Source organism: Eucyclogobius newberryi, unplaced genomic scaffold (assembly GCF_026437365.1).
Source record: "Eucyclogobius newberryi isolate DKJ021-1_F unplaced genomic scaffold, fEucNew1.0.hap1 SCAF_13, whole genome shotgun sequence".
Classification (NCBI taxonomy): domain Eukaryota; kingdom Metazoa; phylum Chordata; class Actinopteri; order Gobiiformes; family Gobiidae; genus Eucyclogobius; species Eucyclogobius newberryi.
This window is the reverse complement of record NW_027315757.1, coordinates 6,592,842-6,609,109: the sequence shown is the minus strand read 5'-3', so window position 1 is coordinate 6,609,109 and position 16,268 is coordinate 6,592,842. Positions and strand designations below refer to the sequence as shown.

General features: G+C 42.6%; 2 protein-coding genes across 2 annotated transcripts; one reads left to right on the top strand and one right to left on the bottom strand.

The window, feature by feature from the left end:
* Positions 1-4,102: 4,102 nt before the first annotated feature.
* On the bottom strand, positions 4,103-7,687 carry LOC140357883 (uncharacterized). The gene is made up of 5 exons (XM_072442431.1): positions 6,908-7,687; positions 6,681-6,752; positions 6,443-6,562; positions 4,917-5,048; positions 4,103-4,845 (listed from the first exon to the last, which is right to left on the bottom strand). The coding sequence occupies exons 1-5, from the start codon at positions 7,682-7,684 to the stop codon at positions 4,660-4,662; spliced, it is 1,287 nt and encodes a 428-aa protein (XP_072298532.1). The 5' UTR covers positions 7,685-7,687; the 3' UTR covers positions 4,103-4,659.
* Positions 7,688-11,159: 3,472 nt separating this feature from the next.
* Positions 11,160-12,758, top strand: LOC140357576 (uncharacterized). The gene is made up of 2 exons (XM_072442098.1): positions 11,160-12,476; positions 12,513-12,758. Exons 1-2 carry the CDS (start codon positions 11,846-11,848, stop codon positions 12,683-12,685), a joined length of 804 nt encoding a protein of 267 aa, XP_072298199.1. The 5' UTR covers positions 11,160-11,845; the 3' UTR covers positions 12,686-12,758.
* The last annotated feature ends 3,510 nt before the right edge of the window (positions 12,759-16,268 follow it).

The window sequence follows — 16,268 nt, the reverse complement described above, 5'->3', positions numbered from 1 at the left end:
GAACAGTTTATAAAATTATATTTACACATATATACAACTGTATACATCTTCATTATACTCCTATTTAAACCCCTCTTGTACCTGCCAATGGTGTAATACAGTAAGTACTATTGTTACCATGTTATGTATTTCTACTCAATGTTCTGTGTATGTATTACTTGTATGTATCAGAAGTATTCCAAACTAATAAAAGGTGAGGATATTTGGGGAACAGGGTGTAGAGCAGGACCATTGTTCATTGGTATGTGTTTATTGTCACGTGTCTGTTGTATGATGTGGGATATACTATATTGTGATGTCATGAATGTAACAGCCCCCTCCAAAAAGAGATGGACCATCATCTGAATAAATAAATAACTACATGTATAAATTATGTCTCCAGCTCGTGTCTGCTGCAGTCAGAAGAACACAGATCCACTGGAAGCAGTCCAGTCAGAGCTGTGGGAGGTGTGGTGTTCTGTGACTGTGACCTGTGGATGCTCTGGTCCACCTCACTTGTGGTTTGACAGGGAAAATCTTCAGATGTTTTGGCCCAGCAGTTTGTCAAATGATGGGGTGCAGGAGATCCTGGGATCAACTCTGAAAATGTATTTCGGGTTTAAACTTGTTTAACTTATAGATTGCACAGTCTAGTTTGTTTTGGGAGGAGTTAGCTACACTCTTGTTAATACAGAGCCATGGCATAAACGAGTTATAACCAGACGAAGTAAACCTAACTTTCCTCATTCGTTGTCATTATTCAATTTCAAGAAAAAGAATGGCTGGATCAGATGAACAAGTGAGCAAACATTTACATTTTTTTCCCTCGTCTCCTAACTACTACAAAAACTTCGGGATATGCTAGGAGATGGCATATGCATATATTGATAGTTATTAGACAAAATTGAATAATTCCCTCCATTTTAATCTTGACAGTTTTCATTGTTTACAAAGGCAAGCAGAACAAGTATACGGGTCCTGAGCTAAACATTGTATTTCACATTGACTACACAGATTCCACTCCACTTCATCATCTGACATCATGTCATCTTCCTTGAAGCAAAACCCACAATCAGTCTGAACAACTTTTTCCATATCCTCCTTCATGGAACTTTCTTCTTCAGCAGTTGGCCTAGAACATTTTGGTCCTGCAGTCTCGTTTTTATGACCGTCATCACCAGGAATGGTTACTGCATGACCTTCCATGGCGCCAAGAGCAGCTTTAATGTATTTACAACAGCTTTGCACAGCATTGAGGTCTTGTGATGATTGAAGAGCGTCCAACAGATTTTTTATATCATTCAAAGCTGCTTTCTTGGCTATATCAAGGTCATGTGCTACTCCTGGTTTGTGGCTGATTCTAGACCGGTGCGGCTGTACCTTGCGCTTCTGAAGTTTGATGAATTGTTCATGGGCTTTGTCAAATGTGGTCTTCCCCTGTTCTTTAAATGTGCCGTCTCTGTTTGCTGAGGATATATTGTACTGTGTCTTGATGTTGAGTATGTCTTTGTGGACCAGCAGCCGATCTCGACCATCAAATCTTGAGTAATCTTCTCTAATAAGATTGAGCAGGACCCTAGAGTCAACACCATCTGACAGTTTCGTTACTATAAATGATCTCAGTTCATCAGACATCTTTAGATGAACAACGTCTGTCCCATGAGTGTGGTCTACACAGTATTCAACACAGGCCTTTCCAGTAACTTTTGAGGTTGTACATTTCAAGAATGCACAACATGTACCGTTCATCTTTGATGTTCCTTGAGACTTCAGTGTTCTTTTTCCTGTTCCCCTACTCTTGTAGGTACCTGTTCGGTTACAGTAATAGTACTGGCTTACATGATCTCGACAGTTGTTTCCTGAAAATGGCTTGACAAAACAGATGCCATACATCTTCTCCAAACCAGATTTAAAGTCCTCAAACTCTCCAGCTGACTCTAACTCTGTATGCTGAATGTGATGATCACATCCGTGGGCAGAGTTAAGGTGACTTATAAGGTCTTTAATTCCGGCACAGCTGAAAATAGAAAAGAATAGCTTTCTCATAGAATGCTGTGAAAATGTGCAGCTTATCTTTTTGATTCAACCAATATTAATCCACTGCACATTTAATTTTCTTGGGCTAGATATTTATGATGAGTTCAACAAAAAGGCCAGTTACGTCACCGGGGCCCCATCCTGGAGCCAGGCCTGGGGTAGGTGCTCGACGGTGAGCGCCTGGTGGCTGGGTCTTTCCCCACGGGGCCCGGCCGGGCACAGCCCAAAAGAGCAACGTGGGGCCGCCCTCCCGTGGGCCCACCACCCGCAGGAGGATCCATAAGGGGCTGGTGCGGAGTGATCTGGACAGCAGTCGACGGCAGGGGCCTCGACGACCAGATCTCCGGACACATAAGCTAACTCTGGGGACATGGAATGTCACCTCGCTGGGGGGGAAAGGGCCTGAGCTTGTGCTGGTGCTGTGAGCGATATCGACTAGATATAGTCGGCCTCACCTCCATGCACAGTTCGGGCTCTGGAACCCATCTCCTCGAGAGGGGCTGGACGCTCCACTTCTCTGGTGTTGCCCGCGGGGAGAGGCGGCGGGCTGGTGTGGGCTTATAGCCCCTCAGCTTAGCCGCCACGTGTTGCAGTTCACCCCGGTGGACGAGAGGGTCGCGTCCCTTCGCCTTCGGGTGGGGGACAGGTCTCTCACTGTTGTGGCGGCCTACGGGCCGAACAGCAGTGCAGAGTACCCGGCCTTCTTGGAGTCCTTGGGAGGAGTACTGGACACTGCACCGACCGGGGACTCCGTTGTTCTACTGGGGGACTTCAACGCCCACGTGGGCAATGACAGTGACACCTGGAGAGGGGTGATCGGGAAGAACGGCTTCCCTGATCTGAACCCGAGCGGTGTTCAGTTATTGGACTTCTGTGCTAGCCACGGATTGTCCATAACGAACACCATGTTCAAGCACAAGGGTGTCCATCAGTGCACATGGCACCAGGACACCCTAGGCCGGAGGTCAATGATCGACTTTGTTGTCGTGTCATCAGACCTCCGGCCGCATGTCTTGGACACTCGGGTGAAGAGAGGGGCAGAGTTGTCAGCGGATCACCACCTGGTGGTGAGTTGGATCCGCTGGCGGAGGAGGAAGCCGGACAGACTTGGCAGACCCAAGCGCATTGTGAGGGTCTGTTGGGAACGTCTAGTGGAGCCCTCTGTCCGTAGGGTATTCAACTCGCACCTCCGGGAGAGCTTCTCCCATGTCCCGGGGGAGGTTGGAGACATTGAGTCCGAGTGGACCATGTTCTCCGCCTCCATTGTTGATGCGGCTGCTCGGAGCTGTGGTCGCAAGGTCTCCGGTGCCTGTCGTGGCGGCAACCCCCGAACCCGGTGGTGGACACCGGAAGTAAGGGATGTCGTCAGGCTGAAGAAGGAGGCATATGTAAGTCTCCTGAGGTCATTGACAGACCTCCGGGGGTGGATGAGATCCGAGTACCTAAAGTCTCTGGATGTTGTAGGACTATCTTGGCTGACACGTCTCTGCAACATCGCGTGGCGGTCGAGGACAGTAGCTCTGGACTGGCAGACAGGGGTGGTGGTACTGGAGAGGAGAATCCGACCGATAGTCGAACCTCGGATTCAGGAGGAGCAGAGTGGTTTTCGTCCCGGTCGTGGAACACTGGACCAGCTCTATACCCTCCATCGGGTGCTCGAGGGTTCATAGGAGTTTGCCCAACCAGTCAACATGTGCTTTGTGGATCTGGAGAAGGCGTTCGACCGTGTCCCTCGGGGGGTGCACCGGGAGTACGGGGTCCGGGGCCCTTTGCTCAGGGCTGTCCAGTCCCTGTATGACCGGAGCAGGAGCTGTGTTCGCATTGCCGGCAGTAAGTCAGACCTGTTCCCAGTGCATGTTGGACTCCGCCAGGGCTGCCCTTTGTCACCGGTTCTGTTCATAGTTTTTATTGACAGAATTTCTAGGCGCAGTCAGGGGTCGGAGGGTGTCCGGTTTGGGGACCACAGGATCTCATCTCTGCTGTTTGCAGACGATGTTGTCCTGATGGCTCCATCAAACCCGGACCTGCAACATGCACTGGGAAGGTTTGTAGCCGAGTGTGAAGCGGCTGGGATGAGAATCAGCACCTCCAAATCCGAGGCCATGGTTCTCGACCGGAGAAAGGTGGCTTGCCCTCTTCAGGTGGGTGAGGAGTCCTTGCCCCAAGTGGAGGAGTTCAAGACTGTTGTGGTGAAGAGGGAGCTGAGCCGAAAGGCAAAGCTCTCTATTTACCGGTCAATCTACGTTCCTCCCTCACCTATGGTTATGAGCTTTGGGTAGTGACCGAAAGAACAAGATTGCGGATACAAGCGGTCGAAAGAGTTTCCTCCGCCGGGTGGCTGGGCGCTCCCTTAGAGATAGGGTGAGGAGCTCGGAGTAGAGCCGCTGCTCCTCCACATCCTACTACTCCTCGGGCATCTGTTCCGGATGCCTCCTGGGCGCCTCCCTGGGAGGTGTTTCGGGCATATCCCACCGGGAAGAAGACCCAGGACACGCTGGAGGGACTATGGGAGTCCCTGCTTAGACTGCTGCCCCCGCGACCCGGCCCCGGATAAGCGGGAGAAGATGGATGGATGGATAGATGTTTTAGAAAGCCTTCATATGGGTGAACAAATGACTTATTTGATGATCGGTTTACATGTACTTACTGGAATGTCTTGCACATGGTACACTGTATTGAAGCCCTGTCAGGTTCCTCTTTCTTTTCTTTGGGATGTAGAGTTTTCTTATGTCGGTGAAGAGATTGACGACTGCTGAGTTGGAGCTGACAATATGGGCAAACATATGGTTTTGTTGGCGTTTCACTGGTTTTGTCTTTACCATTTGGTTCCTAAAATCAATAGAAATGATTAGGACATGATTTATATAACCTTATTTGTGTCGTGATCAAAGGATTCTTACATTTCTTTGAGATTCAGCTGTAGTTCCGTCTTTGTTTGGATCATCCATTTCCTTGGATGTTGAGGGGGTTTTCTTTTTATCAAATGACTGAGGCTTACCATCTTTTTGGAATACGGTCTTCTTACTTGTGGACTGAAATTAAAGAAAGACATTAGAAAATGTTGTTTCAGTAATTTGGCAGTCTGTAAAAATTATATATTTTTGTTCAAGGAGCCCATTGTTTATGGGTTATAAAATAATCCAATCAATTTTTTTGCAGGACAAAGCTGGAAGAGTTTTATTTATATAAATGTTTATTAGTCTGTTTGCTGTAACCCGAGCCAACATTTTTCAAGTGGGTCGGACGGTAGGCAAATTATTATTATTTTTTTTACTTTGAAGGCAAAAGATTCAAATTTTGCAATTTTTTGACTCGGTCACCACCAGGGGTCAGGCTTCAACAGTCAATGACGGAAAACGTCTCGATCAACCTCAATCGGGAGACTAAATATCACGATTTTAAAAGATATTTCAATCGACCTTTTGTACATCGTTATCCTTTATTTTGGTATGGAAGGCGAGCGGGGGAACATGCGGGGGACACGGGTGTCGCCATGTTTGTTGTGATGACGCTGCTGGGCGTGTTTCAATCCCAGAATGCATTGCGTAAGACACCGTGATAGTGTGACATAGAGCTGGGTTGAAAAAAATCGATTCAGATTTTTAATCGATTCACATATTAATGACCGATTATCGATTCGTACGTCCAAAGATCGTTTTTTTTTTTTTTTTAATTATTATTATTTATCTTTTTATTTAGAAAAAAATATTTATATATATTTTGTTGAAAAATGCTCAACGTTTACATTTTATACTTCCAGTTTCAGTACCGGCAGTGTGTGAGCAGTTTTAAAATAAAAATGCTTTTGGTAGCAACCGCTTTTGGGTGAATTCTTAATTATTTTCAAGCATAATAATAATGCACTGGTTAGTGTCCCAGTAGAATCCACTGTTGCAGATGGTGACTACATCTGAATGATGTCCTCCATTTATTGTCCTGAATCATCTTTCTTGAAGGTAGATTGACCCTTAACCTTTTCATCAGTCTTCCAGCCATCAGTAACTACCAATACTTGTAAGATTTGCTGTTTAATATTGATATAATACTAGTTTTAATATATTGCTTCTCTACACAGTCATGAAGTGAAGGAAACGGTTCCATTTTTCATTTTTAATAACATTAACCCCGGATCGAATCGGAAATCAGATCGAAATCGGATCGAATGGAATCTGAGAAAATCGGAAAAAAACTATTTTGAAACGTAAAAATCGGAATCGAATCGATTCTTGAAATTTGAATCGAAACCCAGCTCTAGTGTGATATGTACTATGGACACTTCAGTGGCGCCGACAGAGGCAAACCAACTTGTAAAAGGCAATCTCAGCTAGTTTCATACCGGGTTGGTCGGGTTACGGCAAACAGACATATTATTTTGTTCAGCCTTATATGTAAGTGTAGATAACCAATAAAGGCCTGGATTACTCACATCAATCTTCACGTCATCCATTTCTGACTCATTGTTACAAAATACATTCTCTTTGTCGAGATCAAGCTCTTTGTTTATATCTTGACCACTATTGCCATTCTTGCTCTGTAGTGCATCCATCTGAAATTAAGATTAGTATTGATGGTTGACATTTATTCCAAAAACATAACGGAGGATGCTAATGAAGAAAAGAACAGTATTTATCATTGAGGTAAATCATCATTGTGATCAACTTTACCTGGATATCAGCTGGAGTTATAAGATCATTTGGTTCTTTTTTGTGCTTTATACTTGTCTTCTCTGTTGATCCCTGAAATGATATCATAACACTAGTGATGCCGCTTTAAAAAATGTGACCTGCATGTACATAAAATGTGTACATGCTTGTGAAGTTCTTTTTAAATCAGTCATTGAGAATATTTCAACAGAAAAATGTGCATTTTATGTTTAGTGAAAATATCTCACCTCACTTTGGCTCGATGATCTCTTTCTCTTTTGTGTGGACCTTCCTTTAACCTTCCCTTGTGCAAACATCACAGGCTGTGCTTTTGGGAGCTTCTTCAAACTAACATTATTGATACTGATTCTTCCAGACACAAACCATGAAATTAGAACCAGCCTCAGATATTTTGAACATCTTGTTGGATTTCTGAGATAAAACTGACCCTTATTTTTTGGTCCACACAAGAAATTGAAGAATGGCTGGTCAAAAGTGGCAATCGCTGCAGTGATTATGGCAACAACTCCACAAAGATCACTCCACGTCTGGAGTGGATAATTGGTGCAACTCGGGTCACAAGTATGAACCTCCGCCACTGGTGTACGAGTATGGCACATCTTGATGGAGCTTGGAGAGAGGATTTTGTCGAAGAAGGAAGTGTATTCCTGCAGCCTTGGACAGAGTTCCTCTGGTAATCCCCATGCCATACTATCACAGTACAAGACTTCACCTGTTACAAGTTTTACTACAGCCAATGTCCAATGATTACCTGGCTGGATATCGCCTCCAATATACACCGAGTTGTCTGGGAGTTTTCCAACATTCATTGTAAAGACAAGCCGTTTTATGTCCTTGAAATGTTCTAATTGTTCTTGAAGGCGTGTCATTCTGGTAAGTGCATGGGTCGCATTTAGGCAAAAACACAACGTGTGCTCTTGACTTGTCATCATTTTGTTCATGATGTACTCCATATGACTGGAAAGTAGCCATCCACCATCCCCTTCTGAACAAAGACGAGCCATCTCTTCAGGAGTCATACCTAAGAGACCAAGAACTTGTGTTGTGATATGAAATAGAGATCAACATAACAATCACATCTAAATCATGTGTCTATCAGTGAGGAACAATATTAATTCAAATAAAGTTTGATATTATAATAAGTGATCTTGTTTCTTCAGTCTCACTCTCCTCAATGGGAGGAGTCCAGTGGCTGTACTGGATCCATAGTAAAGATAGGACCAGGTCATTTAGCTGCACGTACTGGCTATTTCAGTAGACCCGACAATATAGAATAATTCTGGAAAAATCTGAATCCAGAAAGACTGGCCACTTACCATAAGCTGGAATCATCTCGGAGGCATTATTGTTCCATATCAAATCCTTAAAAGAAGAGCTGGTAGATGGCAATATTTGCGGATCTACAACACCATTTGGGGAATTCCATGAGCTGAACCACTGTTCCTCCCTCCTTTTCTCACGGCAAAATTCATCTTCACGAAGTAGTGCACCACCTCCTGGAAAAATAGGTGCGGTTTGATTTAATGAATGAAAATGTTGATAAAAGTAAAATAAAAGTACATGTAATATTGTGGATAATATTGAGATTCAAAGGTATTTGGCATTCATGTTAATTGGTTAATCTAGGTACACAGATCAACACATATTTTATCAAGTTATACAATTCTAAACTTGGCTACTTCAAAATAATTGTATCAAGTTATTCATTGATTACAGATAGAGATGATATGTTTACTATATGAGGTAATATTCTGCTCATGGTCTCATATCATGTAATCATGGAGCTTTCTTTTATAGCTACATGTCATTAATCTTTGGTTATGTAATGATGATAACTTTGTAATAAATTCTTAGTCCGCAACCATGTTTATAAGTGTCAAGCCCAAAACCAGATGTGATGACCATCACCTCTAATCTCTGTAGCCCTAGAACACATGTGTCAAATACAAGGCCCACGGGCCACATCCGGCCCGCCAAACATATTGAGTTTGAGCAGAAACATCTGTGAGATCAACATTTCATGTCAGAAATCACATCAAAAGGTCCAGGTTCCATTCGAATGTAAAGTACGTTATAAATAAAATGTATTATTATTATGTTCCTGTTCCTGCTGCTGCATGAATATGGACTCAGTCTTTCACCTGCTGCACATTAAATGTGCAACAGTCTCCATTCGACAAAGGAGTTTGGTTTGATGGAACACTGTGGCTCATTTTTTTTGTATTCTATACTTTCAAGGCCAGAGGGGTAACTTAACCTCCTTACTTAAACGCTGCCACATTTGTTTGTATTTAGTGGTGTGTCAGTTCAGGTGTACAGATAAATACAGATAACTATACAGACGTGGAAATGTTAGTTAGTACATTTAAAAGGTTTTTTAGAAGTTTATTTTGTTATAAAGTCAAATACAATATTTTTCAGTTCCAAATACCTATGACTAAATGTTTATCTCTGTAGATCAACTCTGAAGTTGTAATGCACATAAACTGAAGCACAGTGTTGGTGAAATTACACTTGTTTTTCAAAATAAATTTCAGTTTGTGAGAACAAACGTTTTGTAATTTTTTTTTAATCAATCCAGTAATTGCTTCAAAAACAGCGTAGGCTATATAAAGCTCTTTATTTCTTATATTTTGAATTGTTTTATGTTTTACGTTATGTCCAGCCCGCGACCCAGCCTGAGCGTCGAAATTCGGCCCGCGGCCCAAATGAATTTGACGGCCCTGATCTAGAATGACGTATCCAAGACATCCAAAGTCGATTAGTGTAATTCTGAATAAAGTAGGGCGACAATTCATGTTGCTCTACATCATGTAAATATATTTCGGCATTTATTCTGACATCATGGTGAGAATACTAAATGATAAACAACAAAATATATATAAGTATTTATTTACACATGGGTGAGGAGGTCACCAAGGAGGTCAAAGATAATTTACTTCCATGGTGCAATTCACGTAGAAGCAATAAATGGGAGGCCAATTCCAATTAGAAACATATAAATCAATGATGCCAAGACTTATCCAAACAAGGCAAATTCTATGTGCCTTTAAACTATGATTCAGAACAGGTTTATCCCAGCATGCGTTCTGTCCTCGGCCTCTGCATCCTGTTCATGTGGTGTCTTATACAGTTTACACCCATTCTCAACAAATATTCCCAGTCAAAGCCCAAAACATGAATGAAGTTCTGTTTCCCATATAAAAATACTGGAAATTGGAATGGCCAACTGGATATCAATTAACAACATATTTGAAGCTACATCATAGCAGTAAACAATGGTTAGTAGATAGAGACTGTAGGCCTAAATAGACAGCCTTGGTCGAAGCTAATAAATATTCTATATACTCTACATGGCAGCTGTATAATAGGGCAATAATGGGCACTAAAGGGATTGGTATTTTTATGTCTGTCACTGTGTCCCTGCAGCTAGCATAGCCATAGGGTTAGGTCTAGATCAGACCCCCGCTGCCTCACAAAAGTCAGATTTCCAATATGGTGGCGACCGAGACCGGTCCTGCTACTGCTCAGACAATAATTCTCTCTCTTGGGTCCAAATCCGCTCTCTTGTCCCAAACCCAGTGTCTGAAGCGTATCGAGGGCCGCCATATAATTATTGTCTATTTGGGCCTCGATATTGGAGCCAATTCTGACTTCCATGAGGCAGCGGGGGTCTGATCTAATACTGACCATAGCCATAGGCAACAACAAGGTGGCAAAAAAGCTTTAGCTAGGCGGGCTAGTACATGCTAGGCCTAAAAACATTCATCATCAGTCCTGAAAGAAAACCAATTGATTTAAAAAACAACAACTACATCTCACCTTTTGAACAGATGCCGAATTCCATGTTGCAAGTAGACTTCTTAGTAGATCTTAGTAGATCATCTGAATCCCCGTGCCAAGAACACATGTTGGTTGTTTACATTTCGTCGCATCCTGATTGGTTGGAGCGCCTTCTCTTTGATCATTCTCTATCCAGGATTCTTGCATATCCTAGATAAACAACAAGATTGAGTGAATTAAATGTCATATGTCTGCTGAATGTTTTTTGTTTTAGTCTGCTAAATTTCTGAGTGAGAACCGAGTGCCGAAAAAGCATGCGTTGACTTATGTAGATCTTCTAAGATAAGTCTAAGCCTAATAACAATACCATTGATGGTGTAGAGGCCAACGAGTAAATCAAATGACATAGGGGGCTTATAAGCCTAGGCTATAGTACATAACATGGTCTAAGTCTAAGATCTGCTTCTTGTGTAGGAGCTTATTTCCTGAAATGTTACATGAAATCTTACATTTGTATAGATTTAAAAAGGGTATTTTGAATAAATTATGGGAGAAATAATTAGTTGAATGTTTCGCTACCTGCCATCAAAACCTTTATTTATTTAATGGTCAAACGCACAGACGTGATGCAATAAAAAAGCTGCCGTATACGGCCACGAGGTGTCGCAAAAATGGATATGACGAGATGAACACGTCCTGGTCCAAAAGGAGTGAGAATCCTTCAGAAGTTCAGTCTAATCCCACATTTACTTTGTTTAAGAAGGAAACCTGAAGCAGCACTCCTGATGAAGTTCTCCAGAGGAACCCAGAGCCACAGCCTGTGAACTGATGCATCAGCCAAGGAACAATGCTAATGCTAGCGAAACCAGAGTTAGCCTTGGATAAAGTTAACAACGAGACACGCGCAGCTTAAACACCGAAGAGCTCGTGGTGGTTCATCAGTTTGAGAGTTATAATTAGTTACCTGGACTGTCTAATGATAGAGAATACCTGCCGCTCCGTGAATAAACAGTACAAAAGTGTGTGAGAGCGCGCTCCTCTGGACGTGTTTACGTCTCTGCGGCCGCAGCGTGGTGTTGGACCATACCAAATGTGGAGGGGGATTTTTATTTTATTTATTATATATGTATTTATTTGCGTGAATACCAATGACTCGTTTCACATCTACAGCTAAATGAGTAAAATATTAAGTGTAAAACATATTAAAAACCTTCTAAATAATCCGGGCTTTTCTAAACACAGCTGAGGCGCGAGGGTACACCCCCCCCGCTCCAGCGATGGTCTTTCCCAAAGAGTCAGTCTCTAAAGTAACAAGTTTGAATCTTAACTGCTCTGTTCACTGAAGAAAGCACACGCAGGAGAATAGTACGAGTTCACTCACCATGAAGCCGTGGTATCTCTACACGTCTAAGGACAACGAACACCTCTATGACGAGGACTTTGATCTGGAGGCTCTGCTCTGTCCCACACCAACAGGGGGCGTTCAAGAGCCCGAGGCCAAGGACATCCAGCCGGTGTCTCCCACCATTCAGGTGCCTTCAAATCCAGAGGAAAGCCGCCTGGTCCTACGTTCAGAGGAAAGCCTTGTGCAGCCTTGTCCAGAAGAAAGTGCCCTGGTCCAGCCACAAACTCCAGAAGAGAGCCTTCTGGTCAGGGAGCTCCGTGAACAGCTGGAGCTCACCAGGACCAACCTTGAAAATCAGGTCCAAGTCAACAAGTCCTTGGACCAGAAGCTAAAAACCCAGGAGAGACTGAGCAGAGAAAGCGGGTTGATGTTGAAACATGTCAACACTTCTCTTCAAAAGAAAGAAAGAGAACTACAGGAGCAAATCAAAGCACATAAGGAGATCCGCTATCTCTACAACACTGCGGTCCAGGACAAATTGCAGCTGAAACAACAGCTCGCCAACACCAACAGGCTGATGGAAAAGATGAGAGAACAACTTTCAGAGCAGGACATGGCAATGGCTGAGCTGAAAAACAAACTCAGGTCAGTCCCAGAGGCCTGCAGCAGTAACACCAGGGCCACCAAGCAGAAGGAGTGGAGAGGAACTCCAACAACGAGCACTGAAGCTGTTGGAGAAGTGGCCAACAAGGAGAACCAGCAGCTGTCCCGAAGGGTGCAGCATCTCATCTCCAAACTGGTCACAGAAGAAGCTGACCAGGAAGCAGGAGGATTTGGAGTCTGCTCTCAAAAAGAGCGAGCGACAAAGTACAGATGAGGCCACCCGCCTGAAAAGACTGACCAGTGGAGGAGCAGAGGAGGCTGCCCTGACACCAAAAGTACTTCATATCCTCCAGCATTTCCCCTTTATCTTTGCATAAGGAAAAATAAAACATTATTTGAAATATCAGAAAACTATGTGTATTAGTAGTTATTCATGTTTTATTGTTTTTGATGTCAAAACCACAATGTGAGTGTGAGAAAGGGAATGAAAGTGGTGCAGAGCTGCAGATGAGATGTGATTAGATGGAGCTGCTTATTGAGGCGCGCGGGGCTCACACAGATGGACACGGAGCTGAGACGCATGACCTCAACTTGTGCTGTCAATCTAAAGGAGACATATTAAGTATAATAGACTTTTATGAACTTTTAACCATGTTAAACTTTCACCTGCTCCTATCCCCGCCCACATCTCTGTATCATTAACACTTTAAAATAACTACACTTACTCCTACTTTAGTAAAGAATGAACAAAGACTTAATTCATAGTAAACAAATAGTTTAAGTATGATTCAGACTCAATAATTACATAACTAATGCCCTAACACCTAACTCTCAACCTTAACCTCAACTAAGTAGTAACTAAGCCTGAATCATGCTTAATAAACGATGTGTTCATTATGAATTAAGTCTGTTTTCATACTTTGTGAAGGTAAATGAAGGTGTTTATTATTAAGTGGTGCAAAAAAGTCTAATTCCAGGTCATACATGGGTTCAAAATGTCACATTAAAACTTTTCAACAATAAAAGCATGTCTGAAATGGAAGGTGCAGTGAAATGTGTATCTTTTTATATTTGAATTCGTTTTAGAACAATATTGCAGTTTACAGTGAACAAATATAATGTATAGGATACAATAATAATCTTATGTTGTACTTTCTACAACATTGCTGTGGAAAAATAAATAGTAAAACCAGGAAAGACCTCATTGCCATTGAGACCTCTTTTTCAAGGGTGACCTGGGGCAAAGTTAAACTCATAAAAACATTTACAGATTTAAATGAGATATTTACAGTACAACAATTATTTAAATGGTATATTGAGACTGTTAAAATCCCACATACATTTTAAAATACGTACGGTGAATTGATACACTTTTATAATGAACATTTTCTTTTTTCAAAGGACTTTTGGCCCGTAGGCTTTATTGGATAGGACAGGTGAATGTGCAATGGGGAAGTGAGAGAGGGGAGGACATGCAGCAAATTGTCAGATTCTGGATTTGAACTCATGACACTGCGGCCTGCTGCACGTGGAGCCTGGCATATGTGCTGCTGGCTTAACCTCTCAACCACCAGGCAGCACTATAATGAACATTTTCATACATAAATGATACAATATGAGCAGTTCAAATACATAGGAATTGTCTCCAAACTAATGACAAATAACTACACATTAGTGAAGTACCACAATGTAGTAGCACTGCACTGTAATGTATTTGTACTGACATGTTTGTAGTTTGTACTGTGCTCCTGTAAACAGTCTCTGTGGAGGTTGTACTTTTACTTTAGTTTTTTTTATTAAGATTTGGGTTTGTCCACTGACTCATCAGTCGGTGGGACACTCCCTGTGTCTCTTTCTGTCCTGCTTTTATATTCATTTCAAGAATTGCATTAGGCCCGTTACAATAATTATTTGATATATTTTTTGTTGAATATATGAAAGCTGGGACAATATGTATGTGGCGTGTACCTTTTTCTTTTTATCTCCCTTCAATGACTCATTAACGGTATATTTTCTGTAACAATATATCGCACTTCAAAATGTATTTCACACTAGATGAATTTTAGATTCAGATAAAGTACATGACATTTGGAGCTCAGCAGATGTAGAAGTAATATACAAATAAACACATGTATTTGTACTTTAATGTAACTGTGCTACTTTTAGTTTGGGATCAATTCTAAGATGTGTAGATTTGTGTTTGTTCACTGACATTTTAACTTGTATTTGAATTGTACATAACATGTACATATGAACACATTGTACTTGCTTCGTTGCAGTGCATTGGGAGGAAAGAATCTGTTTTCATGAGGTAAATAATGTTCTAAATGAAGCAGGAAAAGGCAGGACAGAAACATGACAAAGTTTAGGCCTAAACCAAAGTCCATGTCCTCATGTTTGTGTTTGAGCTGAAGACAGAGACAGACAGACAGGCCCAGGGACACTTTGTGACACATGTTTATTATTGAACCTGTCTCATCATGAAACATGTCTTATTCTTATGTGTCCAGAAAAGTGTTGCAGTCTGAGTCTGGAGTCAGCACAGATCATCATGTCCTTGTGAGTCTATTACAACAAGATTATTATTCATTAAAAGACCTTTTGTTCCTTGAATAATGAATCATTTCCACAAAGAATCAGAATCAGAAAAGGTTTTATTGCCATTGTCAATGAACAGAATTCACAAACATAGGAACTTGTCTTGGTGATTTGGTGCAACATAAAACAATGAATAAGTCAAAAAGAGAAACAATTTAAATTTGCTATGGGATCAAAATAACAATAAGCTATAAGATAAAAATAAGAATAACAACACAAATAGAAAATAGGCCTAAATACGTACACAAATTTACAGTTGAGTTTACAAGGTGTGGTCTTCTGAGGAGCTGTCCATGGTATCAACCACACGCTGCAGTGAAGCGCCACCAGAGGGAGCCATGATCCTGAAGTCAAAGGGACTAAACACACTCACAAGGTATTCTTCTTCAAGTATGGAACAAATATCTGTTATTATGGACGTTTTGTAACATTCCAATTGAGCCTAAAACGTCCAGATTCCAGATCGAGAAGAAACGTGTCACAATCATCTTCATCTCTGCCAAGTCCAAACATGCTTCTGCAAAGATAAAGAACAGTTTCTCAAATTGTATTTAAACATATTTATACATCTTCATTATACTCCTATTTAAACCCCTCTTGTACCTGCCATTGGTGTAACACAGTACTATTATTCTCACGTCCCACCTGATGAAGACACTGGAGCGGCTGGTCCTGAACCACCTCCGCTCCACCGTGAGCTCAGCCATGGACCCGCTGCAGTTTGCATATCGGTCTGGCATCGGAGTGGAGGACGCCGTCATCTCCCTGCTGCACCGCTCTCTCTCTCACCTGGAAAAGCCTGGCAGCTCTGTGAGGATTCTGTTCTTTGATCTCTCCAGCGCCTTCAACACCATCCAGCCGCTGTTCCTGAGGGACAAGCTGGAGACGGCTGGTGTGGAGTACGACCTGCAGAGTGGATCCTGGACTACCTCACAGACCGACCCCAGTTTGTGAGAGCACGGGACTGTGTGTCTGACACTCGGACCTGCAGTGTGGGGGCGCCCCAGGGCACTGTCCTCGCGCCCTTTCTCTTCACCCTTTACACTGCAGACTTCAGACATGACATGGACAGCTGTGTCCTGCCGAAGTTCTCTGACGACTCTGCCATCATCGGACTCATCACGGACGACGATGATGCGGAGTACAGAGGACTGGCGCAGGACTTTGTGGACTGGTGTCAGCGGAACCACCTCCTCATCAACGCGGGGAAGACCAAGGAGATGGTGGTGGATTTCCGCAGACGCCACCCCACTGCCCCC

Coding starts and splice junctions, on each gene's coding strand:
- LOC140357576 (XM_072442098.1), top strand. CDS start 11,846: ATGAAGCCGTGGTATCTCTACACGTCTAAGGACAACGAACACCTCTAT. Junction 12,477..12,512: donor AGTCCCAGAGGCCTGCAGCA/GTAACACCAGGG, acceptor AGGAGTGGAGAG/GAACTCCAACAACGAGCACT.
- LOC140357883 (XM_072442431.1), bottom strand. CDS start 7,684: ATGGCTCGTCTTTGTTCAGAAGGGGATGGTGGATGGCTACTTTCCAGT. Junction 6,753..6,907: donor GATCATCGAGCCAAAGTGAG/GTGAGATATTTT, acceptor ATATCATTTCAG/GGATCAACAGAGAAGACAAG. Junction 5,049..6,442: donor TGGATGACGTGAAGATTGAT/GTGAGTAATCCA, acceptor CTTTAATTTCAG/TCCACAAGTAAGAAGACCGT.